The 27,742-nt window shown below is 36.2% G+C and overlaps 1 protein-coding gene across 2 annotated transcripts in view; it reads right to left on the minus strand.

The window, feature by feature from the left end:
* WDR17 (WD repeat domain 17) overlaps positions 1-27,742 on the minus strand; it is a 75,101-nt gene that overhangs the window by 29,064 nt on the left and 18,295 nt on the right. For both annotated transcript variants that reach the window (XM_072950514.1, XM_072950515.1), the window contains exons 3-16: positions 25,734-25,917; positions 21,835-22,065; positions 18,762-19,013; positions 17,955-18,077; positions 15,385-15,569; positions 13,841-14,009; positions 12,466-12,557; positions 10,140-10,222; positions 8,191-8,277; positions 4,593-4,757; positions 2,913-3,115; positions 1,656-1,805; positions 1,439-1,569; positions 766-891 (exon numbers count right to left, since the gene is read on the minus strand). In XM_072950514.1, the coding sequence (XP_072806615.1) occupies positions 766-891; positions 1,439-1,569; positions 1,656-1,805; positions 2,913-3,115; positions 4,593-4,757; positions 8,191-8,277; positions 10,140-10,222; positions 12,466-12,557; positions 13,841-14,009; positions 15,385-15,569; positions 17,955-18,077; positions 18,762-19,013; positions 21,835-22,065; positions 25,734-25,917 (2,181 nt within the window). The remainder of the gene's footprint in view (positions 1-765; positions 892-1,438; positions 1,570-1,655; positions 1,806-2,912; positions 3,116-4,592; positions 4,758-8,190; positions 8,278-10,139; positions 10,223-12,465; positions 12,558-13,840; positions 14,010-15,384; positions 15,570-17,954; positions 18,078-18,761; positions 19,014-21,834; positions 22,066-25,733; positions 25,918-27,742) is intronic.

Genomic DNA, 27,742 nt, shown 5'->3' on the forward strand with positions numbered 1-27,742 from the left:
TTTTCTTAAAATTCACTGGGAGTCCAGGGGCCAAAAGGTTGTGAATGATAAAGCAATACATAACGGTGAAAAAATATATAAAGGCCTTTAATAAAGACTGAAAATTACTGGCTGACTAATTGGCTTTATCCAGTTAATAGATAACTGTTATAGTCACTGGGTGTTTAGTTTGTGATTCAAGAAAATACTTCTTTATGGAAATAACTGCTTCTTGTCACATCAAATCCACCCCGCTGGCATCATTCTCCTCATGGTCCAGCAGTTCAGTTACGCATTATTTCCCTGCAAATATAAAAGTTTTTCTTCTTTCTGGTCCCAGGACTGGTTTGTTGGTACTGCATTTTGCTCCTGGTAAAAGGTAACTCATAGTTTTGTACTGAAATTAATTAAGAGCTAAACAGATCATCAGTTTTTACAAAACCTGTCCTAGAATATAGCCTAGTAGGCCTCTGAGACAAGAATCAGGAACGCCCACAGGACAATCATCTGGCGAGCATGTAAAGGTAAAGCATTTCAAGTGCTTTCCAACGGACCTTTGGAAAATTTCATAAGATTCAACCCATGGAAACCATGGTTGCCCAAATCTGCTCCCAAATAATTCACACTCTCGTGACCAGTTCTTACTGAAGATTCATCTCCTCAATGTTCATTCATTTCAGTCTATCAACCTTAATTATATATATTTAAAATAATTTTCATATTTTAATAGTGAAAAGGCAAAAATGACTTTTGTTTGAGTACATCCCCTTTGCAGCCTTTACTTACCATTCTGAACTTAATCAGATGCTTCAAGTGCATTATTCCCTTACGGTAGTTCTGAGGAAGCAAGCTTTCATCCTGCCCTTTTACCACAGCAACTAAATTCCATAAATTGTCACTGCCACCTGGAGGCTAAAAAGTTGATACAGAACAACCAAAGATAAAATAATTAATTAAAAACCCCACAGCATTTTACATCTTCAAAAATATAATGCAGGCATATCTAAATTGAAAAATTAAAATAATAACCATACTTTGTCTTATTTATTGTTTCTAGTTTCCGTTTGCTTGCTTTCTTTTTTTTCCATCTTTTTTTAAACTATTTCTTTATTGAGTTATAGTCATTTTACAATGTTGTGTCAAATTCCAGTGTACAGCACAATTTTTCAGTTATACATGAACGTACATATATTCATTGTCACATTTTTTTTCTCGGTGAGCTACCACAAGATCTTGTATGTATTTCCCTGTGTTATATAGTATAATCTTGTTTATCTATTCTACATATGCCTGTCAGTATCTACAAATTTTGAACTCCCAGTCTATCCCTTCCCACCCTCCATTTGCTTTCTTACACTGGGATGACACGTGTAAATATGTGATGACTTAGTGACAACAGCTGTCATAATTCGTATTGGCTAAGGGGGAAATATACACGTCCAATTCCTCTAATACTTACTGACAAACATTCTGAAAACCATCTCAGTTTCTTCACGCGAGGGTTGCCAGTTTGTTTCTCTATTTCCTGTTTGATATCTCTTGACACTTTACCGCACAGCAGAGGAGGGGTGCCTGGTTCTATGGCGCTATCTGGAGAACAGGCATCACTCAGTGAGAAAGAGTGCTTATGAGACAGTGCTTAGAAATACACTCTAACACAGGCAGAGTTTCAATACCAGTGTTCCCGATAATTTCTTCCCAAGATCTGTCTGCCAGAATGTTAATTTGTAAGGGCGTGATTAAAGGTGTTAATGACCAGAGTCTCACTGTGGAGTCACGGGAGCAAGAGGCCATAGTGAAGGGGCGGCTTGGATGGCAGGTCAGACCTGGTGGAACAAACAAAGCCATTTACTAAAGAGAGCGCTGAAAAATATTTTTTTAATTTATATGTACTGCATAACACTTTCACAGGATTGAAGTTACATTTTAAATAACATTTCCATCTTGGCTGAAAATAATACAAGAAAAGAAAGTACTTAGCATATTTGATAGCTATGAATACAAAGCTGATTATTAGAAAGCAGATGGTCCTGGATGAAAATGTTCAAATCACATTTCAGTTGGTTTATCAGCAAGCCGACTGTAGTAACAACGGAATATACAGTAATCTGTGAGTTAATGGATGGATGGATGGACGTTCTCATTACAAGATAAATAAAGACTTGGGGACCTTTCATTTTCAAATGTCCAGAAATGGGATTCTCTCGGAAACTGAGTCCCACACTGCAGTAACTAAAAGGCCATGGCCATTTGGGTAAAGCATATGGATACAGTGGTGAGGTTAGGGCTACCTGCTCTAAATAATCTTTTTTGCATTCTTAATTCACCTCCTTAATGTCATCAAGTTTGGGGTGCTACAACTGAGAATAAAGTGATGTGTAAAAGATAAGAAATCTGATTTTCCATTCCCAACTCGATTACATTAAAAAAACTTTGTAGTATATTAAAAAATAACACATTGCTCTAAATATCCAAGTATAGAGGTAGAGGATTAAAAAATAATACATTGCTCTAAATATCCAAGTATAGAGGTAGAGGAATGGTTAAATAAGTCATATCCAAGTTATTACTGATTTCCTGTTTTACGACCTACCTTTGGCGTGATGGTTAGGTAAGGGAGAAAAATTCAAGCCATACATGTAAATATATGCACGGGTATGTGTGTGCGTGCATGTGTGTGTGTCTGTATATATTTCCCTGCAGGGATAGATGGACACCACAATGCTAACCATAGTTATCTTCTGATAATTTCTGATGGCATTTTCTATTATATTCTGTGTATTCTGATATTTAAGTAATAAGCTTATATACTTTCCAATAAGAAAAATGTCATTTTAAAATCAAACACCGTTAAGACTTCTTTGAAAAACACTGTATTGCTCAGAAATTATATCAATACAGCAAAATTTAAAAGTACATGAAAAACGCTTTACCATATACATCTGCACCATGATCGTACACAGTATCCACACAAGTTCCTTCTCGAGTGTCCCATACTTTTATAGTGTAGTCCCAGCTGCCGGAGACGAGTAGATACGGAACCTCAGTATTCCACATTAACCCCCTCACCGGCGCGGTGTGTCCACTAAGAATATTTACACAAGCATCTTGAGTATAATCCCAGACTCGAACAGAACTGAAAACAGAACATTATGTGTACAATGATATTCAAGTTATGATTTATCTGAAGTACTAGCATATTCTTAATGGAGGACAGTGATTATTTCTTATTGTATTGAAAAAGCAATTTATGTTTCAAGATACATTATGATTCTCTTCTTTATAGAAAATAAAAATGAGTAATTAACTAGGCCAGAGCCAGCCTATTCTAATACATTTTTTTCTTTACTCTAACTGGCCATTTACTACTGATACTAAATACATTACTTTGCAGTTTATATGTTTAAAAAATTGCTTTCTTAAAATGAAATGTCCAGAACAGATAAAACCAAAGAAAAAAATGACTAATAACAGGGATACAATAATTTAAAAGCACTCAAATTATATGCAAATCATGAAAATACAGCATGTCTGTTGATGACTATTATTTGAAAAATCAATTCATATCTTTGCTTTTATCAACACAGAGAACACTTCATGTTTTTGTCAGTAAAATAGGTTGCTTAGTGTGGAATCACTCTCAGATCAAGAACAAGATTTAAATATAACTGGATTCATATTACTTGAATCTACTGATTGTATGAAGTATGAATGTTACTGAAGTAAAATTTGAACTCAAAATCAATTTAAGACCTGCAAATGCCAACTCCGCTTGGACAATTCATAATAATCTTTAAGTCACAGACTTACATCAACCCCCAAATACCAAAATATTAATACTTCAAAGGTTGTATTACACTCACAGGAGATGCATCACATATTTTTATTTCTTTAAGGGATAATCTCTTTTTCTGTTTTATACAAAAAGACTTCTTTCTTCTTTTTTCCCCTTATACTCAGCTAGGACAATATGGTCACTATATACCACAACTTTTACTTGCACAAAGTGAGATTTTTCTTACCTAGATTTATCTCATATTCAAATAGCCCAAATTATGCTATGCAATTCTATCTTGTCTGGATATAAAATATAAACAAGCTTTCAGAAACTTTCACAAACCCAGAAAAGAAATGTTAAATCACTCACATTTCTAAAATACCTTCTCTTCATGCTAACATAAATGATCATCTTCTATTATTCCGTTCTTAATGAAAACAGGGTACAGCTGTTTTCCATGTTAACTATGAGAACTTCATTAAAAAACAAACTCTTCTCTGCATTTTACAGAGATTTATTGTTTCAGGCCTTTTTCCTTTTCCTAACAGATCCCTTCACAATTTTCCTTTCTGTTAACTTTGTTCCTAATAAGATAGAAATTAGCATGTATGGCAAGAAAATAAGGAAACAGAAATCACAAATATGATGATAATCTAAGTACGGGAAAACTTAACTTACCTTTAGTTAAATGCAATTAGATGCTTGTTAACTGCCTACTGGTTAAGCACACATTTAAGATATTTCCACATACAAGTTGGAGCTTATAAATACGCTCTAGAAAAGTACAAACTTATGATTTTTAAGGATTAGAAATTTAGAATCTAAAACTACATACCCATCATCAGAACCACTGCAGAGGATTCCCTCCCTCAGAGGAGACCACTTAACGTGGAACACTTTCTCCGTATGCCCACTGAACACTTTCAGCGGCTGGTCGGAGCTGGTGGCCACGTAATAGACGCGAACATTTCTGTCTTCACAGCCAGTGGCTATCATGTCTCTGAAATATCATCAAAAGCACATTAAAAAATAAAAAAACCCTGGTATTTGTTACTGGTAGTTTTTATGTATTTATTTTTATTGATGTGTAGTAGATTTACAGTGTTATTATTGATAGTTTTTAAAAGTACACAGTTCTAATTTCTAAAACTAGAATTTTTTGCTTCCTTAATGAAGTTAGACTAAAATTTTACCTAAGTAAGAACATCTCTTACAGAAACTGCTCTAGCACAGAGTGTCTCAATTAAAAGTTTACCTTTTGATCAGTTGGATTTTTATTTTATTTACCTTAGACCAGGGACAATGGTACATTTCTGTAAGTTCTTTTTCAAAATGCCCAGGTTCATAACTTGAATTTTTCTCACACCTTTATATGTTGCAACCATTGGGTCTTAAGAAGGGTCCCTAATGGTGAGTGATTAAGATGTGCTTAATTGTTAGTAAGAAGTTATTAACTACTACATGCCCTGACCATTGGTAAATTTTTTTGTGCTTCGGGTACAAACACAATGTTTCCCCTGGACGTGTGCTGGAGAAGCTCCTCACTGATCAGCATTGTGTCATCTGACAGTAAGTCACAGTCCTGGTTTTCCAATTCTCTCTGATGGCTTCTCCAACTTGAGATGCTTAACTGATTGAACAGAATCCTCTAGAAATATAACAGGTGGGCCGGATCTTTTAATGATAGTGGCTCATCATTCTCAAGGGAGTGAAATAAGCTAAGCTCTTATTTTGTGCCCTAGTGGTCACGCTTGGAATATTGTTTCAAATGGAATTAGAGAACCAGGCAGGCCCGTGGAGTCATGTACCTGCCAGAACAGTCTCCCTGAGGAACAGTAACAATCACATAAACAGTCTCCATGCTCTAAAGGCAAAGAGGGGAAGCTACACGTTTTGGACTCAATGGTCATCAAAACCTTCCCCAAACTTCAAATTGTTGATTTTTGTCACATAGGCTATGATATCTATATTTATTTAGGCCTACATGCAGAAATACACCAGTTTGAAAGCTGGCATGTGGATCTGCAAATGTGTAGATTATGTGTGCCCAAGGCCCACTGATGGGAAAATATATTTTGCATAATAGAAATATTTACATGTATACACAAGTATATTTTTGTATGTGTCTATATGCAGATGCATAAACATAAAATCTCAGAAATGAAAAATAAAACATTCATAGAATGTGCATACACACATCCAAATTATAAATTCAGAAATATGAATAAGATTCAAGGTGTTTTTCACTTATCTCCTAAGATGCTAAGTGGAATATAAATACAACAATTAGAACATTTAGAAAAGATCTTTTAAAATAAAAATGAAATTTTGAAATGAAAAATGAAATTTATTAGGTAGGTTTTGTAGTAAACATAATCGTTCAGTATAAAGGATTTTTTTTTTAAAAAAAAGCTTTCTTAACCAACAAAACATATTGCATTAATACCTAATTTTTTTTCAACTGGTCAAATTTTTATTAACCAGACTCTTATTAACCAGAGAAATAAGAATGTGGAACTGTTCTGTTGATCAGATACAGGTAATTCTATCCATTTGTATATTCAACAAATATTTATGAAACATCTACTTTTTTTTAAGGCAGAGGGTTAGCAGCACAATGTTTTGCTAAAAATAGGTAACAGTTGCTGGTCTCATGGGGCTTGTACTTTGGAGGGTAAGGCAGCCAATTCACAACTAAAACTTAATTTTATGGCGGTAAGACATACTGCACTACAGGGGAAATTCACCCATTGTGAGGGTCGGGGAAGACTGTTCTAAAGCAGAAGTGGTTTTGGAGCAGAGAGCTGAGGACGGGGACAGGCTATCTCCCGCCAGCCCAGGTGGTTGTGTGGGGTGGGCTGGGGGGCAGAATCCTAGATAAAAGAGGTAACATGAGTGAAAGCCTTGGGGTGAAAATGAACTGGCTGGTTACAGAAGCTGAGGGCCAGCGTGGCTGGGTCCAGGGAACAAGAGGACCAAGGCCTGGACTGAAGTGCAGAGGAGACGGGCCATGCGGGGCCGCCCTCGTGGGGCTGGCTGAGATCCTGCACCTTATCCTACAGTCAGCGGGACACCTTTGAAGGATGTAAGCAGTAGAATGCTGTGCTCACACCCGCATTTTTAAACGCTCACGCTGACTGCAACCTAGAGAACACAGAGGAAGTGGCCGGGGATAAAACGTGTGAATTCTGGAACTGATTAATAGATAAACAAGATTACACTGTATAGCACAGGGAAATCTACACAAAATGTTATGATAAATCACAGAGAAAAAAATGTGACAATGAGTGTGTATATGTCCATGAATGACTGAAAAATTGTGCTGAACACTGGAATTTGACACAACATTGTAAAATGATTATAAATCAATAAAAAATGTTAAAAAAAAAGTGTTTGCAGAAGCCCAGAATCAAACAAGCATCACTGGCTTAGTGGCTGGGGGGATAGTTGGAAAAAGAAGAACATTTAGAAGGAGGATACGACAGGAATTGACGGCTGATGGGAAATGAAAATCCAGAGATGATAAGGTCTAAGAGAAGAGGCCAAGGGCTCTGGCTTGTCTGCATTTTCAGGCCACTGAGGTGGGAAAGACTGCGGAGGACCAGGTCGTGAGCTCAGTTAGCACAGAACCTCTAACAGTGTGTTGTGAATTCTTCTGTTTTTCTTAGAACAAATACATAGACTCATCATTTTGTATAATATTTGATTCGACTCAGAACAACCTGAAATAAGGTTTTGCTACTTTAACATGCATATTTTACACCTATAAGATGAAAAAGTATATGATAATTCATATTGTTTTCACAATATCTAGAGAAAGTTTGAATTTTTAAATATAATTTATATCCCATCAGAGAGAAGTTTGAAACACAAGATTCTTTGAAGCGCAGTGACTTAAAGGATTAATTTTACTGGAGGTTTGACTGGGATTAATTTTTAAATCTAAGCTGATCTTTATATGGTAAATACCAGGCTCTTAAGCAAGGCTGACCTTTCAAAACCATTCTAAGTTCCACATCTCGGGAAATCACCCAGTGCAAAGGCATGAGCATTAGGTGGAGGGCAATGGAAAGCCATGGGGAACAGTGCCATTGCCTACGTTGTATAGATGCCGAAAAGGTTCTAGACAAAGGGCCATGTTTCCCTGGTAGAAGCCACACACAGACTGCACTGATTTCCACTTGTTGTTAGCTGTATGTTTTTCCCTAAAGCAGCAGAAAGTTGTTTGAAAGTAGGAAATCGGTATTTCTAAATCACATAAAAACCTCATGGAATAAAAACAGTTAAAATAAACATGCAATTACAAGACTAGGCAAGGGGAATATTTCCTAAAAAGAGTGATGAATACTTCCTATGGGAATAACATTAAACTTTATGATGACTCAAAGTCTCTGAAATGTAATTACTACTTATTTCAGGAAAAAAGTACTTACTTGTTGTTCTGGCTCCAATCACAACCAAACACTGCAGCTGGATGTCTGTATTTGTGCAGGACTTTACCATCCACTGTTCGAATAATACTGAAATTAAGTAGAATATGTTCATAGAAAATTACAGCATTCTAAATAGAGTATTCAAGGGAAGAAAGCCAGAACTGTATAATTCAAACAGAAGTGTTTTAGGACAGAGACCTCGTCTGCAAAGCACAGGGAACATCTGAAGTACTCTGTTAATGACAGTGCCCATTATGAGTAACTGTATTTATACCGCGTAGTATTAATTACAGTAATCCACTTAAACCAATTTAAAGGTGATAATTTCTATGTAGAAACTATTTCTTATAAAATATTTTAATTGAGGAAAAACAGTTTAATACATATATTTTAAAACACAATGATATAAGTAACATGTGCATTAGATTTTCAGCTTCAAAATTTAACAGTTCAAAATTACGTTTAAAACCACTCATTTATAGTGCTGGCTGCATGTATTACTACACCAAGTCCAAGATATCTAAGTTGTAACCTTTTTCATGGCCTTTTCTAAGTGATATAACTAGAAATTCGGAGGACCTCTTCTCTCAAAACGAATCCCATATACTTTCGCTGCAAAAAAAAAAAAGGAAGCTCTATATATCCTTCTATATAATGCAAGGGCTATTGATTCTGTTCGTAACAAAAAGCTGTGTGCATTTTAATGTAGCACAAAGTTTTAAAAGTCTCTGAAAAAGACCCTTTTAAAACATCATGGGGCCCATCAAAAGTTTTGAGGTTACTAAGGAGTGCTGGTGACCCACGCTTCCAAATGTTTAGTCAAACACCGTGGTATTTATCAAACAAGTAGTGCCCTGAAAATACATGGTAGAGCTAATGACGTATCACCTAGTCCAGAAACTCCTGGCGCATCTTCTGTATTTTGGTAAGTATCAATTAGCAAACAGTAATTTTCAAGTGCAAAAACTACCAATATTGTTGTTTCTGGAAGTTTTAACTTCCTTGTAAAGATCTTTGATTGCCACAACTCCTGTCTTTTCCACTGAAATTAAAAAGTCGGGATGAGAAAACTGGGTGGGCTGTGGCAAAACCTAAGAGGAAACACTTGACTGTTTCTCAACAACCCTGAGTGCCTGTACCACTGGCAAAGACGACTGTGCTACAGCTAACGGGTGGCACTACCTGACTGAAAACTTCCTTTTTTTTAAACTCAAAGGCAATCCTTCCCTTTCATATATTTCTTGGAAACCTACTTTTTCTGGGGACTCAATAGAATTTAAGATAGCAAATCTTGCTGAAACACAAGGTCAGAGAAGTTAGCATCTAAAAAAAGGCCTTTCCCACAGGCATTACCTCATTCCCCCCTGCAAAGCCTCTTTATCCTTTTCTAAATAATAACAGCTACTGGGAACAAGTTTCTAGAGCACGGGATATCTCCTGAATCACTTGGAAAACTGAAATGTGACAAAAATTAAGTCATAAATGGAAGTTTGACTAAACTATATTATTCAGGGTTGGTAAATTTCATGCCAGCCACGGTCATACGATTAATCCGAATTAACAGAAATCCGGCGTAAAGTGTGTTAAGGAGCTTCGAAAAAATAAGAGTTAAGCCTCGGCCACTCCCTGAAAAATGGGGTGAGAATTAGACTCTGTGAAAAGTCCTTGAAGTTTCTTTGGGGCAAGTTTCACAGTATTTTAGTTACAGTTGGGGTATTATTCTCATTTAGAAAGCAATTGGTAGTTTCTTTACTTACTTTTAAACATCATTCTGTTGTTACTTATTACTGATACAGCAATATCACACGTGCCTATATGGGTTTATGAATAACACTTGTGAGAGTTGGTAGACCTGCACCAATGTAATCTCACTGAACAGTGTAACGTATGTACTAACATGATTCAAATGTATCTTCTGCAAACAGTGTGATTTCATAGACAGTACTTACCAGTAGCCATCGCCACTGCAGGTTGCTATTCTTTTGGAATCTTTATGACTCCAGGCAATGCAGAATATTCCACTTTTTCCATGCTTCAAAAAATGCAAAATACCTATCAATAAGAAATAATTCACCCCTTTTTTTCTCTTAGTTATTTACTTCTTGTAATACTACTTTTCTGTTAGGAATTTGCTCTCAATGCTGCTAACAGAGACATTACTGTCAACAAGCAGAAGGCTGAATATGTATTTTAAGAATGTTTAAAGCTATCATACTTAAGAAACAAAAACCATCGTTTTAAGACACAACTTGGGTGGCTCTACTTCCTTCTGTGTGGACACTGATAAAGCACAGATCCCGCATCCTCAGTCGTCTGTAGAATTAAGCTTGGCGTAATGCCGTTTTCTGTAAAAGCCCGTCTGGAGACCAAGGTGGTTACGCATCTGCTTTCTAACCCACTGCCACTAGAACTACAGGAAAAGAAACGCTGCAAACAACTGTTATTACTGATTGTTCTTCTGAATTTCAAAGTCTTACCTTTCTAAAACAAAGGAGAACAGAATTAAGACTATTACTGTATTTACCCGTTCTCTGTACTTATCTGTATTCTTTGACTTGGGAAGGACAGGGGGACACAGCTGAGAATTTTTGAAAACACTAGGAATACATTTTATACAGAAGAATGCCACTCATCAACTGGGTCATGGGTGAATTAAGGTTGCAATCAATCCATTTTCAAATTTTACTTAAAATATTTCAATTTTGCGTACTACTTAAACTGTGGCTGCCATTAAAGGAAGACAAAAGTGACCTTTTATCCAGCACTTCAAGGCTGTTTTACTAAGGTGGTCTCTAGTTTGCTATTCTTACCTTTTGGGGGTCAAGGTGGGTGGGTTTATAAAGATGGACACAAGAATGGAGGAGGTCTCTAGACCCATTTGGCTGAAGGCACAGAGCCTCCCATCAGCTGTGGTCATCCTCATGAACCCATGGCCCCCTAATATTCCACATTTTATGTTGTGAGGTGTATGTAACTTAGTTAATTGAAGCTGGCACTGTTAATTTTTCCCATATTTATTATCCTAGATTTAAGCAATGTTGATACTGGTCTTAACTATCCTGTTGGATGCTGGGAAAGACATGAATGGACATCAGAGATGCCCCTGACGCTGGAGGCTGGGTCGCTGGAATTGGAACTGTTCTGGTGCTAATGGGAAGATTATTCACTTCACAAGAGGCCAAGACGCTATAAGAAGAAATCAACAGATCTGACATCCAAGTGTAATATTTTTGAATTGGGTCAAAAGTTTCTTTTTCAGGTTCATCTTTTCTTCTCACATCCCTGTTTACTATGGGATCAGTGTTGTTCTGGTGATGGGGAGGGCAGAGGGCAGGCTGGGGCACGGATGAACTGAAAGATCACTGTTGTTGTGCAGAGAAAGGGAAGGATGTTAATGATACAGTCCTTTGTCAAAGTTTCTTCCTTTGAGAGCGACCTGCTCACCGGTGGTTGGTGACGTGTGTCCCTGCTGCCCTATTTGTCACATTACTTCACATAACCCCCGAAAGACCAAGGCTGCTTGATTTTCAGAGAGAGCAGTCTTTTGTATACATGGTTTTAAAACCTCAAATACATAAACAATTTTCAAACAAGGAATATATTTTATAAACTTCAACAGTCATCACTTAAAATGAATGAAATTTCAAGAGAGTGAGAGACAACCCTACATCTCATTTATATTTCCCTCCGTCCATAGCCAACGTACTATAACGATATCATAGGTATTTTCCAAGTATTCACAGAACTCAGTAAATTATGAGATGACAGTTTAACTCCCAGCAGAAGGAAAAGTACAGTTCGTGACACTACAAATAGGAAGAGGGCGTTTTTAGGACTTAATGGAGTTTGAGAACCGGAAGGAAACCTAAGAGATCATATAATCCAACTTCAGCAGCTTCTAGATGAACTATCAAGGCCATAAAAGGATTTTATGTCAAGAGCTAATCAGTAACAAAACTGGGACAGTAATTTGGGACTTGCTCTGGGTTTAATCTTTTCCCAACTACTGAATATTTGCCTAGACAATTACATGGAAGATGACTCAAAATTCCTTCGAATCTCTAACACAGTTTTTGTTGAATTTTTATATCTTAGACTCAGCCACATGTTTCGGAATTCATTTTAGCACGTGCACGTCCTCTTGGATTTTCTTCTGTTTAAGAGAACATAATGCCCCTTAGTGACTAAGTACCAAATTAAGAGAGAAAAGTGTTCTGAAAAACAAGAAGCCAAATAAGACATTATGTTATTCTGCTAGCCACAGACACGTCTTACCTCGTTAAATCGTTGTGCCATTTTGCCCTTTTTAATATCCCAAATAAAAGCACCATTTCGGGAAGTTGCTCCAGCAATACAATTTAAATCACCTTAGGAAACAATTTGTTAGAAACTATATGAAATATTCGCCATAGATGTAATTATTTTCAACAGTGTATTTTCTGAACATCTCTGACCTCAGACCGTTAATAAATGTTGGCTATCACAATCCAAAGTAAAATAAAGATGGTGGTGAAGAAGGGAGCAGACAAGAGAATCAATTAGTTCTTTTTGTTCTTTCTTTATTACTGAAGTAATTTATTTTCAGTTAGTCCTGTATCTACAGTGGCAGTACATATGTTCTGCTTAAGGGGACAGATACTGTCATTAAGACTTGGAAGTCAAACCTCCTTCTAGGTCTTCTCCTCATGGCTGGAGATGAAGGCTATATAGAACTGTGGTTCTTTACCTTTTTTGTATCATGGATGTCTCTGAAAATCTGATTGCTATGATAATCTTCTATTGACACAGAAATGTGCATACATACACTAAAAATTACACATAAAAGTCCAACAAATTCTCACATTCTCTGGAGACATTTAACACCCTTCCAGCTCATAAATTCAAGGCTAAACATCCCTGTGCGTGAGGAGATAAGCTGAAAAGTAAGCTACATCATGACTATATGTGGGTTTTAAATTAATATGTTGTTATTAAGACAAATAAGTAAAGCATTCTGCATATTTTATTAAGTGAAAAGTTCATTTTAGGTGTGTAAAATTATTTATTGTAGGAAAATAATATTTGGGGAGAAAATGTCAGAGGTTTCATAGGACATCTCTTCTTTTATGTACGGGAAAGTATGAAAGTAGCATCGTTCTGAGATCAAAGAAAAGACCTATGACAGCACAGAAACTCTTCAGTATACAAAAGTAGAATATATAGAGAACTATAGACTCACAACTAAACTGGATGATACATAATCATTCATCTTTACAAAACAGATGTATCAGAGAAAGATACATATGATAATTTTTAGAAAAATAAATATTTTATTTTCCTATATTTGGTTCACATGAAAATTTTAGGGAAAACTTCTACCATGTAAAATGTGTTACACCTTTAAAGGCACGGTTATACAAAAGCAGCTCACATTAGATAGGTCCGTATCTACTGTGGCTTTTCTGTATGACTACGTCACATGAAGGGCCCAGAAGTCAAAGTGCCCTTGCAGGCAGCCTCTTGAAAACCCCACAAAAACCGCACCAACAAATATGCTGGTGCCAATTTGCTTCCGCAATCATTTGGAGCAAGATGGTACTGAGAGGAAGAAGACAGTTCAAATGAGAATACAATTTCACTGTAGTCCTGGTTTTAATCAAATACTTCTTACCTGGGGCCCATGAGAGGGAATAAATGACCCCTTCATTACCAGGGGAAGTGTGCACGGCCGTCAGTGTGCTGATATCCCAGACTTTTATGGTGCCATCAAACGAAGCTGTGGCTAAAAGATTGGGGTCGTCAGGTTTGAATTTGCAGTCAAAGATGGTTTCCACGTGACCCTGGGCACGCAGAGGAAAACGTCACAACTACTGAGGAGAGTTCACGTTATCAGTAAGCACGCAGTAACGTAATCAAGTTGACACATGTAATACGTTTTTCCAAATATTAGTGCCAAAACATTTAGGCGAGCAAACACACACAACTGGATTTACCACTGTGGTTGTTCTCTGCGCTGTTATTACTGTGATATTTTGCACAGACCTAGATTTTATTCAACCGTAGTTCCTCAAATCAGCAACATTTTAAATAACAAAGATGCTCAAAAGTCTCATTTTTCAACCTCAATATAATATCTTTTCTGATTATCATACACAGGATACTATGCTAGAAATTTATAAAGCAATTAACCATTAACAATTATGATGTCATTACGGTAGTATAATAAAAGACCAAGATAAAACTGAAGCTAAAGTTTCTTTAATGCAAATATTCCTTTTTTTATACCAATGATGAACTCCAAAAAAGCTTTACAATTTTGGCAGAAACAAGAAGAATCCAGCATGTCCTCAATTTTTAATGAAACTTGTTCTAAAATTTTCTAGCAAATTTATTCTTTGGAACTCAGAATATTTGTTCCTGTTATACGGTGATTTGGATCCCAAACATCCCCAAAGACTCTAAAGTGGTCTATATACAGATATATGTAAACATACACTTGTAAAGTAGAGCTTAACTACTATGCACTTAAAGGAAAATCTATTAAGAATCTAAGGTAAGTAACCAGAGTTACAATCTGCCTTCTCCCAAACGTCCGGGATGGGACCTGAAACTCCTCCTCCAAGCAGCAGAAATCGTAACACGCTGGGACTGGGTACAGAAGTGCAGCATCGGGCTTCTGTTCCCCAACAACTCAAGTAAAGACACAGAGGGAGCCCTTTAATCTCAACACATTTCCATTAATACCAGAATCCACCTCCCTTAGAAAACTGCAGATGTGCTGCTAGTCTTATTTATTTATTTACTTATTTTTGGTGAAAGAGAAAAGAGAGAAAAATACCAAGGACTAGAAGAGGAAAGAAAGGTTGGCACAGTCTCGGGTTCACTGGGCTGGTTGTTACAGGTCATTTCCAATGTTAAGAACTTGTGAAAAGGGAACCCTCCTACACTGTGGGTGGGAATGCAGTTTGCTGCAGCCACTGTGGAGAACAGACATTAGTATTTAAAGAAGTTCAATGTTCATATTTTAAATAATTTTAATAGTTTTGCCATCATTCTAAACACTTTTCTAAAATGTTTCAGCCAACCAAGATAAAGTCCTCATATATGATTCTGTACAAAAGTAATCTTAGAACAATATTAACATGTAAGTAAAAGTAAGCGTCATTTTACACACAAAATAAATGTATATAGAAGAAGGGACAATCACAGACATACCAAGTCCCTAAGAAAATCCCATTTCTTGGCTCCCATGTTATAAAGTCCAACTCCACCATCCAAGAAACAACACACTGCGTGACCAGGGGGAAGAGAAAACGCTTGATTCTGGGTCAAGGTTGGGGGTGGGACTGCTTCACTCGTTGAGGATGTATAATGATTTTTGGTAGGGGACTGGATTGAAACTAAAAAAGAGGAAAAAATAAACAAGTAAACATTTATGCCAATAGCTTCCCATTGCTGGAATGAAACCATAGGACCTGATTTATACAGATGCTCCTTTGTTTTCTTTTAACCAGAATTTTTATCAGTAAATGTAGGGGATGATCAGGTGTTCCGCGACAGAAGTACTTTTGCCGTACACAAAATGAGAAGTGCAGGTGGAGCAAAATGAGTGAAAATGAGTGTGTGAGGAATCACAATATGTGGTGACCACCTGGTTTCTTATTGCCCCATCAATTAAAGCACAGCACAATTATTTCTGAATCAGAATTTACTTTCAAAACACTGATGGAACAGCTTACTTCCTCCTCTACAAGCACAAACACACATGCATGTGAACTAGTTTCTTTTAAAACTGGTAACTCTCTTCCACTAATTTCCAATCCAATGAAAAGTAATTATTTCTGAGATTATTTATCATTCTCTTTAATTTAGCATCAAACTGTCTGACATATGTTTGCATCTTAATTTTTCTTTCTTCCTCAGGCTTTACTGTTCATAGACTTCCATTTCCCCAACTTTCAATTACATAGATATCCCCTTGTTTAGTTATTTTCTGCATATTCTTTATTTCATATTTTGTCTTCTTTCAAAAAGCTTTTCCTCAGAATATGAATATACTCTTGCAAATACGATTCAAAATAATGATACTGCTGTAAATTACCAGACCAATCTATATTAATTACATACTGGAATATAGATACATATTGCCCAGTATATTCTCTTTTTGATTCAAATACAATAAATTCTTCCTATTGCATTCATTTGTATAATATTCATTTCTCAGAATCTGAGGATGACAGGAGGTCCAAACTAGAATGAATTACTAACAACAAAAGAAGTATTTGTTTGGTTCAATGAAATTCTGTTGAAAGTTTGGTTAAAATTAGTATGATCCATGATTGGTTTTTCTAATATTTTAATTTCTTGATATCATGGGTGGCTTTGACACGTTTTTGTTACCTATCTAACTATATTCATCTTATTTTAGAATTTGGTGAGTATGTCTACATTTGTTTTTCATTTTCACTTAAGTTTTCTTACTCCATACTCCCTTGTTACATTAAAAAATTGGGGGTAAAAACTATTTAACAGTCGGTATAGGTAGGAATGCCTCAAAAATGACAAGATTGCTATGTGCTTCTTTATATTTCCTGATTTTTCTCTAACGGGCATGGACTATTACTGCAATAAGAAAAAAATTAGGAAGAAGAGAATCTGTAATATTTCAGTCATCCCATGAGATGGATGTTCACAGCTACTAAACAAAGAAACAAATAACTCCAAAAACGCAGGGTGTATAAACAACATGCCGGCCTCCAGCATGGGACTCCTGCAGTCAGAATGTTTCCAGACCCTCCAGTTTCCAGGGTGTATACGCATCAGGGCTCCACAGAAAAGCTTAAACTTGTGAAAAGGCTGGAGATTCAAAGACAGATTTTCTACTACTTGTCTTGCGCACAAAATTAGATACTAAATTTGCTGACCAAAATAACACAATTTTGAACAGCCCTCGCTAAGTATTCAGGATATGATAGACAGCAGAGAGTAAGGAGGAATCAACAACTGTCAATCACTAAACTCCTTTCCCCGTGTGTTTTTACGATGCACACAGAAATGAAAAACACCGCCAACCACGCAGAGCAACCATGGCTGACTTCACAGGAAGTCAATTTCTTTTCCCTCTAGGGAAGAAAAATTCCAATTCTAAACCTCCCCCCAAATTCCAGATTTTTCTTTTATACCTTAAATGTATTTGATTATTTTTTCTTAATTACAGAAGTAATAAAAAGTAATTAGAATAAAATACAAAAATAAATGAAGAAGATACAGAACATCTATAATACTAACTACTAATCAAGTGACATGGAATAAATGGAATAAATACATTCAAACATGGAATATATATTCTAGATCCTCTATTTCCAAAATTTAGGTTATTTCAACTTTGTTATAAATCATACAGATTATAAAAGAGAGCCACCTTTGAAACATGAAGTCTCCTAGTTCAGACCAATTCTATTTAATCCCACTACTCTTGATATTTCTTATTTTCACCAATATCATTGTTTCATTTTCCTCATGTAGGCAATTTGAGAGTATCTTAATATCCTCATTTAATAGCAATTAAAAATGTAACTCTGCTCTAAATATTTTAATTTAGCAATGTTAGACATTGTGTGGCTTTGATGGTAACTTCAGCACACATATTATCAAAAGCTATTTTTAAAAATTTGTTTTTCAGTAGCACACAGTATTTCCTATGTTTATATCATTATATCAGTCATTTTATTTGGTAGCAGCAAATATGATATTTTTAAATGTTAAATTTTGATGTTTTTACTTACATTTTTTCCTTGGAGGAGAATTAAGTACATGTAGGCAGTGAAATCCTGTTTTCTTTAATTTAAAATTATCAACAGGTGTTGTTCTTGAAACATTCCAAATGCGCAAAACACCCACTTGAGAATCTAGTCAGATCAAGCAAAAAAGCATTATATGAACAAATTTTATTTGAAACCTAAATTGCCTAGATATAAAAGTCATAACAACTAGGGGTTGTCAAGAGGGGACGATGGAGAGGGACTGGGTACAGAATTTATTAGGGAGATGCTGAAATGTTCTGGAATTAAATAGTGAAAATGGTCATACAACGCCATAAATATAAAAACCACTAAACTGTACACGTTAAAATGGTGAGTTTTATGGTATGTGATTTCACCTCAATAGTATTAATAATCGATATATACAGAATGCCCAGGTCTGTCATTAATTATATTCTAGCCACTACTTTTACTGTCATCCTGCCTCAGCTGAAATCGAGCTTTGCCTTCTGTGTGCCCACAAACACGGACAAGCACACCGGTGTGTAAATATACAACATATTCCAATTTACTACCAGAAACCTGGAAAACTGGGCTTGATTTCATTTTTGTCAGTCATTGTGCTAACGACACACTGTATAAATAAAACTATAAATAAAAGTAAAATAAAAAGTATAAATAAAAGTAAACTAGAGATTTACTGTAATAAATGATAATATTTGAGATATTGGTAAGTTTTACACAAAATCAACCAATAAAAGAGTACAATTTCCTTGACTCCATTAAAGACCATACATACACTGAAAACTCTGGGGAAGAGGGTAGACTTACCTCCAGTTATGAACATCCCAGGAGCACTGGGGACCCAGGCCAAGCATTGCACTGAAGCTGCGACACTGGGAAAATTAAATGTTGTTATGCAGCAAAGGGATTCCGAATCGACGAGGCGAATCCCATAATGCAGATTGGCCACAAGAAGATACTCGGTGGACAGTGGGTCCCACTCCAGGGCGGTCACCGGGTCCTCCTCCTCTGTCCCTTCAAGAGATTCAGGTCTCAGAACATGTTTATGGCTTTTGTTACCTATTAAAACATAAAGAACATGATTTTAAACAAAATTTCGAAAAAGAAGATTAATAGCTGAGATCACGTGCGTTTTCTCCTGGGTCTACCCCGATCCCTGAGAGTTCTGAGAATACAAATCCGGCATTTCCACGCTGAGGTCGGAACTGACAGGTGAAGGCAGGGAGGGCAACCAGAGTTTGTCCTAATGACGGAAGTCAGGCTGAACGCCTTGCTCTGGCGATCCCTAGGACCCTGCATGTTTTTGTTACTGGAAAGCTGCAAGAAAAAGACATAGAAAAATAACACACACGATGTTGACAACGACAATCTCACTGAGTCACAACGGCGTGGGATAAGGACAGTGCTTCTCGGAGGGAAGAACCTCGTGTTCTAATTAAACGTACAGACTTTGGAGCAAAGCCGGATCCCACCCCTTATAAGCATGTGATCTTGGACAAGGTGTTTAATCCCTGTGTGCTCAGTATTTTTACAGTGGAGAACATACCAATGCTTCCTTCATGGAGTTTTCAGAAAGATTAAACAAGTTAGTTGTTCAACGCTCTTAGAACAGCGGGCTTACCAGAACGAGCACAGCAGTATTTACTGCCCCCCCATTCATCCTACCACTTGTCATGACCGTAACTCACTCCTGACCACCAGCACGAAGTGGCACCAGAAAAAGAGGGAGATAAAACAAGTGGGATTAAATGAAGAGACAGATCACCAAATAATCCTCTTGTTCTTCCAAATTATATACACACTGTCAATATGGAAGAAAAGGCTCTTGCCTCCAGGGGGACTCCAGCTGAACAGCATACTCTCATTCTCAAAGGAGAGGCAGTGAAACAAGTAAGTTTAGAGACTACAACCTTAACAGAAGTACCAATTATTCCTAAGTAGTGTAAACTTTAAAAGAAGTGTTTATTTAAAAAATAACACAATTGAAAGATACCACAGCTCTTTCTGCGATGTCATCATTACATATTGTTTTTCAATATATCCAAAATATAATAGCAGAAAAAAATAGATTTCCTTGAATACATAAGGTATTTGTAAAGTTAACTGAAAATCTTATGCTTTCTGGCTTGAGGATAATTTGTTAACTCACTACATTTAGAATGTAGTGTCAAAATTTAAAAGTAGTGTTTCCTTCATACCCCATTAGCTCTTGTACATGCAAAAGGAAAATGTGTAGCAGGATTACACTAATGTTTGGTGCATATTAATCACTAAAAGTCCCATAGAGTTGTGAAGTCAAGAAGTCTGTATTGGGCTGTAATGTGTTGAATTTTGTCCCCAAAAGATGCTGAAGGCTTAGCCCCCAGTATCTGTGATGTGACTTTATTTGGAAATAGGGTATCTACAGATGACTGAGTTAAGGTGAGGCCATTGGAGTGGTCCCTATGCCACTAGGACTGTGTCCTTATAAGAAGGGGAAATTTGGACACAGACACACATGTACAGGGGAACGCCATGGGAAGACTGGGGATATGCTGCCACAAGCTAAGGAACCACCGGAAGCTAAGAGAGAGGGCAGACCCTTCCCTGGTGCCCTCAGGGGGCCTTGCCGACACCTTGACTTCGTATTTCTGGCCTCTAGAATTGCGAGACAATAAAGATCCTAAGATGTTCACCAGATCACAAACAGAGCGAGTCTGCGAATTATGTCGCTTAACTGTGAGCCTCAGTGACCAAATATAACCAGAACCTGCTCCTAGCGCAGAGGACAGAAAAGACTGGGTGGAGGTGTCTGAGACAAGAAATCCAAGTGAAGTGAAAACTACCAATGATCCCTCCCCATTCTGCTCTGAAACAGATGAAACTCTCCCCGTGTTAAATGAGGACAACCAGAAGGGACCAGACGTGCAGGAAGAGCACAGAGGGGAGGTGGTAAAGAACTATATGCACGTTTACTCTTATGTTTCTTAAAAGGTAAATAAGAGGCCTTTTAAAATGTATTTAAAATAAAATGATCCTACGTTATCAATAATTTATACATCCTTTATTTTTTAACTTTAGAAAGGTCATTCCCTAAGGAAAGAGAAGATTTATTTGAATGTTCACAATGTCTTTTGTTCAATTTCAATTTCTTCTTTCTTCTATTGATTTCAGATAAGTTGAATGTAATATGTCTTGTGAGAGAAGCTGTCCTAGTCCTGCAAAAGCACTTACGTCTCTCTATCTAGTCAACCAGGAGTCACATCCATCAGTGGAGATGCCAGACGGCCAAAAGCACGCTTTTCAGATGTCAGTGGTACTTATGAGTAGAGAACTGTTCAGATAATTTTTCAATTCTTTACTATACATTTTATTTTTGTTTAAATTTAAAAAATAAACATAAACTAACTGCTCAGACCTTTCTATTAAACCAGATTAATTAACTAACAAGGCTATAAAGAGCTACTGTTCCTTTTTATCCCAGCTTCAAACTCTTCGCTAAGGAGTTGTGGCATCAGAGTGATATTTTACAAGCAGGTGGGAAAATATTTTTGAGTAGTTTTAGTAAGCCATCATATAATCCAGCTGTAGGTCCTTTTTCATTCAGGTCGTTTTCTTAGCAAATGTGCAGAAATAAAGAAATGACTTAAAAAAGTAAAAATACAGGACAAATGACTGAGGTTAACTCACAGTAAAATCTGCACAGCCGAGTTACATGTACTACAATGCCTTAGAAATAAAATTTACTTCAAATGGTTATTTGAAATTGGCACAGTGCTGGATAATATTTGCACAACTATTATTTCAAAAATAAAATACTGTTAACTTTTATGTTGTATATAAGAAATTATATATGCTGAGAAAAATAAAATGTAAGAGACCTAACTAATAAAATTCTTACCTGGTTGAAAAATTGATAGACTTCCATCAATATGACCAAAGACAACTTTGCCCTTTTTCCGGGTGTGCCATCGGAATATACAGATATCAGACAGGAAACTGTGAGCGTCTCTGTGTACGGTCACCCCACTGTCTGGTCCCGAGATGGTCCAGATGAAGAGCGGGCCTCTGTCGGAGGCAAATGCCACAGCATCATCTGCGTTCCAGCACCAGCTAAGGGAGGCAGGAGTCCCTGCAAGAAATCAAACACAGACAAACGACAGAGAGACGTGGCATAAGATCGATTTGCATCCTTCGTGTCTAAAACAACTAAAATACAAGAATATGCTCATTATTAAGAGTAATGTCTTCTTACTGAGGAATTTTATTTATCAACTAACCCCAAAGACTACAGGGAACATATGGAGGACATTTCCATCATAAAAGGAAAAGCATCTAAAACTACTAATATGATCACATGCTTCACATACTCAAAAGAATTTACAGAGTTCTTTCTTTTAGAAAACTATATATTAAAGCAATAGATGATTACTGAGGTTCTGTGTGTAAGACCTGATTTAGGCATTCTAGGTATACAAGTTAGTATGAGATACAATGTCTGCTTTAAAGGATCTTACGTATAACTTGGGGAGATATGGATTAAATGTATGAAAAGTGAGGATTTAATACCAATAAAACTAACGCTACCATCCATGCCTCATCAGGAGCTTAGATTTAAATCTCAGCTTTGCCTCAGATAGACTAAACGAGTCACTCTGCCTCTCTAAACCTGTCTTCTCACCTATAAAACAGACATTAAAAACAGCTGACCACGGCCTCACATAAATGTGAAGGCAAGAAAACATAATAGTGCACGTAAAGTCCTTTTTAAAATATAGGACAAAATACAAACGTTAATTATTAATCTCCCCATTATTACTGTGATCAAATAAATAATATGTAAAGTAAGCGTTATGGCAAATTTACAACTTGGGAGGGGAGTGACGGCTCTCCCCACGGAGACGAGCATTGATCAGCTGCATCAGAATCATCAACCTGAGTACGCGTATCAGGACCCGTGCAGTTAGGGCCCAGGAATCTATTTTTAACAAGGTTCTCCAGATGATCTTTATGCGTTAGAAGGCTTTGAGTCTATTGGGCTACTGTCCTGCGAAGAAACTGGGTTTGAATTACACCTTGAAGGAACAGTAGAGTTTAAACATATGGGACGATCAGTATTTCGCAGGAAGAGGAAATGCTATGAACAAAGACAGAGTTGAATGTTGTTCATTGATAGTACATTCAATTTGTGTCAAAAGTCTACCACGTGCCAAAAGGCAGAAACTGGAAGCCTAATGCGTATTTCAGGGCCTGACGTACAACGGGAATTCCATAAACATCCAATGAATGAATGAATGAATACACGAATAAAAAATGAAAATAAAAAGCTGGTTGGTTTTAGGATACACGAATAGAAGTAGGATGTCCCGAGTAATGGAAAAGACACGCTGTGTGGGTCAAGCCACCACAGCACACTTGAAGACAGCCACCAGGATGCTGGCTAGGACGTGTGTTTCCGGAAAGGCAGCAAGGAAGAGAAGGGACCAGAAACAATGTCAGGTAACAGCAGACAACACTTCTGCAGTGGCTTGGCCCATGCAAGCACTTCTAGGAACTCTGCAGTGTCAACTCATCTAATTCTCCCAGCAATATCCTGAGAAGGTAGGGAGTGTTATCATCCACTGTTAACAGTTCGTTTTGTTTTTCCCCTGGAAGGATATTATTAAGTGTGACACTTTTCAAGTTGGTGACAATTTTAACATTTTACATTTACGAACTAATATTCATTTTCTTTTAAATGACTTTTCATTATTAAGAAAAAAATAATGAAGTAGAAAAATAGAGAGGCATTTTAAGTTCAACTGCTGGAGGTGGAAGTTCTAATATTTATTTTTCTAGAAGTTGACAATGCAAACTTCTACTTTGCTTCACCTGGATTCTGAAAAGAAAAAATGGAATCTAATCCATTTCAAAGGGGATTATTTGAAATGAAAATGACCAAAAACATTCATAATATTTTCTTGCAAATAAAACATAAAAAAATAAGGTATCTGAAAACAGCATGAGGAATTTATTGCCTTTGAAAATTTTCAGAAAAGGGAGAAATATGTAAAATTGATCAAAACTGCTACTACAATTATTTAATCATTCTATAAGTGTTAATGAAAATGTCTTATTTAATTGTATAGTTGGTGGCAAAGGAAGTAATGAATAAAAATCTCTTCCACCATGAATGGAGGTAACATGATGTTGAATGACAGATTTGCAGATAAACTAGGTAACAACACTACAATATGCTGTCTAATCTGCACTTGTGCATAACATTTAGAAAGTGCTATTTTGCAGCTTAGTCTAGTATAGATTTTGTGTGACAACATTGTTAGTACAGTGACAATGCGCAACATCTTCAGTTTATGTCACATAAAATACGGACAGAATCTTGAGGAATATTTAGTGTGTTACTTAAAATTAATCTCACACAAAGCTCGATTTATAGTATTGGGGAAACACACTGTTGATCAATATACACAATACTGGAAAAACTTGTAGCATTTGTGATTGGCTGAGAAATGGATATGACCAGAAAAACCTGAAATCTTGTTCGAGGCTATCAATCACTGTTTATACCCCTCAAAGCTTTGGACCAAAGGTGATTTGGCTTTTTCTCATTGAAGTATTGACAATCTTAAGGAAAACTGTTACTTATGTTAACGGAAGCTCACTGAATAGCTGACTTTTAAAAAGATCTTGCTCAGAGATTGAAGCAAACTACTTACTGTCTAATACTGAAGTTCACTGGTTGTTGCACTTGAAAATAATAAGCAGGGTATGTGAACTTATTGAAGGAGACTCACGTTTTCCTAGCTGAAAAAATATCTGGCAAATATTTTTTAAGATGAAAGTTTACGTAACAAAATTGGTACATGTTGCTGGTATTTTTAGCATTTCTAATGACCTAAGTTTGAAAAGACAAGGAAAAAGCTATGCTGGATCTCTGTTAAATATATCCAAAGGTTCCAAAAGGCATTATTATTATTATTATCTGGGAGGCAAGATTTAAATATAGTTGCCTATGAATTCTCAATATTGTGGCCATATACTGAAAAGAATATTATAAAGAAACTGAACAAAGTAAAGTTAGAGACATTGTCACATCTCAGTTCTTTATCTCAAAGTTAAAATCAGTAGTTTTTAAAGAAAAGGCTGAATATGGAAAATACATCCAGCAATTGCTTTCAAAACCGTTATCAATAATTGAGCTACACTCGGTGCTCAAAAAGAGGCTGAATTATTGTGACATTTATCACAGAAAAATGACTACTTAACTTCATCGTTATTATGGGATAAGATGCCAGGTAGGAAAAAACGTAATGATATTATTCAATTCATGAAGATCTATTTGCATGAACTAGAAGTTTCTACTTTGACCTAAAAATATAGGAAAGAAACCAACTCAGTAGGACAGTGACCATATGCATAATATTGTCCTTGTATGCATTCCAATTGGAATAGAGACAAGGCCAAGTGCCCTGCTGAGAAAACTGTATCTAATGATTAGTTCTTTATTTCTTTTGGAACTTTTATGTTATATCTAAATATTAATTAAATTATCTGATGTCGACTATGGTTTTTAATTGAGCAGTGTACTAAGCCTAATTATTTCATGAAATTTTGTTTTGGTTTTGGACACATGGACACACACAATAATGAGTCATGATGTGAAGTGTGTTTCTTACATAGATTACCCTCAGAGAGTTTGAAAAACACTACTTTAAAACCTGAGCTAACTGAAATAAAATATTTTGCTTATTGAAGTAAGAATATTTCATCCAATAAAATAAATCCCAGTTACAGATATACCTTTTGTGTTGTCGAGTTTAGCAACGACTTTTTGTTCAGCAACATTCCAAATGATCACTAAATTATCGGTACTGCCACTTGCAAACAGATCAGGGTTGTGTGGACACCAAGAGATAGCTGTGATTGTTTTTTTATGTTCAGACATAATTGAGTGAAGTTTGAATTCATTATAACGGTGATCCAACTAAAAAAATATATAAACAAAACACATCAGTGCTTCTTTCTAGGTAACACTTTCCATTAACAATCACATTATTTTTGAAAAGCTACATACATGAGAACTAGTCAACCTGAGCACAAGACATGAACACAATTCAAGCCGTGATCTGATTTCAGGTGAATTCAAGTGCATTCAATCAGCTGAAAGAAATCCTTTTTTCAAAAACCAAGAGAGAACTGAAATTAAACATATCAATTGTAAAAACAAATAAAAATAAATGTGGTATATTTAAATATGCATAATAACTCAGATTTATTACATTTTCCATAGCTCTATCTATTTATGAGGGAAAAATACTTGTGTCTCGAAACGTTCTTTTCTGCAATTTTTCATCTATATTTGCATTAAAAAAATTAGGTCAAATAAGCCAACTGCTAATTACTACCTTATTAAGATGTCCAAAGTTTGCAGGACAATGGTATCATTGGACCTGTTTTATGTTCTTGCTTTTTAGAAGGAGAATTATGTTGTGTTTTTACATGTAAGTGGACCAAAGGAACAGCCTGATTTTCCTATCTCCTTTGTAAACGTGCCTTTAGTAGGTGGGTCAATTAACTTATCATCTTTAACATGTTTGGGATTATACTATATACGTCATTTTATTGAATCTGGTTTTTCCCTTTAACATATAATGAATCTTTCTCAGTGTTATCGAAGAGTTTTCAAATCATTACTATATTAACTGTTTATTATACCAACCTTTCTTGGACCGTATACTTGCAGTAAAATCCTAACAACGAACAAGTCTTCAATGCCCAAGATCATGAAGCTCTGCTTTCCAGTCTCATCTGGTACCATATTCTTCCCTGTTCACTCCGACCTTCTTGTTTCTCTAATTCGGCAAAATCACTCCTGCTTTGGGGCCCAGGCTTGCTGCCCACTTGGCCTGGAATGCTCTCCCCACTGATCTGCTCATGGTTATTCATTTTCCTGTTCAGTCTCAGTTCAAAAACACCTCTTCCCAGAACCTGTCCCATGACTCTGACTATCTTTTTTAAATTGAGATATAATTGACATACAACATTCTATTAGTTTCAAGTGTATATCATACTAATTCAATACTTGTATATATTGCAAAATGATCACTATGACCAGTCTAGTTAACACCCAGCACCACATGCAGTTACAAATTATTTTCTGTGATGAGTACTTTTAAAATCAAATTTCTTAGCAACTTTCAAATATGCAAGAGAGTGTCATTAATTATAGTCACTACTCTGTACATTACATCCTATGATTTGTTTTATAACTGGAAGTCTGGACCTTATGACCACCTTCACCAATGTTGCCTATCCCCAACCCTCCATATCTGTTCTCTGCATCTATAACCTTGGTGCTTTGTTTTGTCTTTTAGATTCCACATAAGAGTGAGATCATTTGGTATTTGTTTGTCTCTGTCTGATTTATTTCACTCAGTATAATGTCCTCAAGGTCCTTCCATGTTGTCACAAATGGCAAGATACCCCTCTTTTTTATGACCGAATAATAGCCCATTATATACATGTACCACATCTTCTTTATCCATTAATCCACTGATGAACATTTTGGTTGTTTCTGTATCTTGGCTATTGTAAATAATGCTTCAATGAACAGGGAGGTGCATGTATCTTTTTGAGTTATTGTTTTGGTTTTCTTTAGATAAATACCTCAGAAGTGGAACTGCTGTATTATGTGGTAGTTCTATTTTTTTTTTTTTTTGGAGAAACCTTCATACTGTTTTCAACAGTAGCTGCATCAATTTACATTTCCACAAACAGTACACAAAGGGTCCTTTTTCTCCATACCCTCA

This window comes from Vicugna pacos, chromosome 26 (assembly GCF_048564905.1).
Source record: "Vicugna pacos chromosome 26, VicPac4, whole genome shotgun sequence".
In the NCBI taxonomy this organism is placed as follows: Eukaryota; Metazoa; Chordata; class Mammalia; order Artiodactyla; family Camelidae; genus Vicugna; species Vicugna pacos.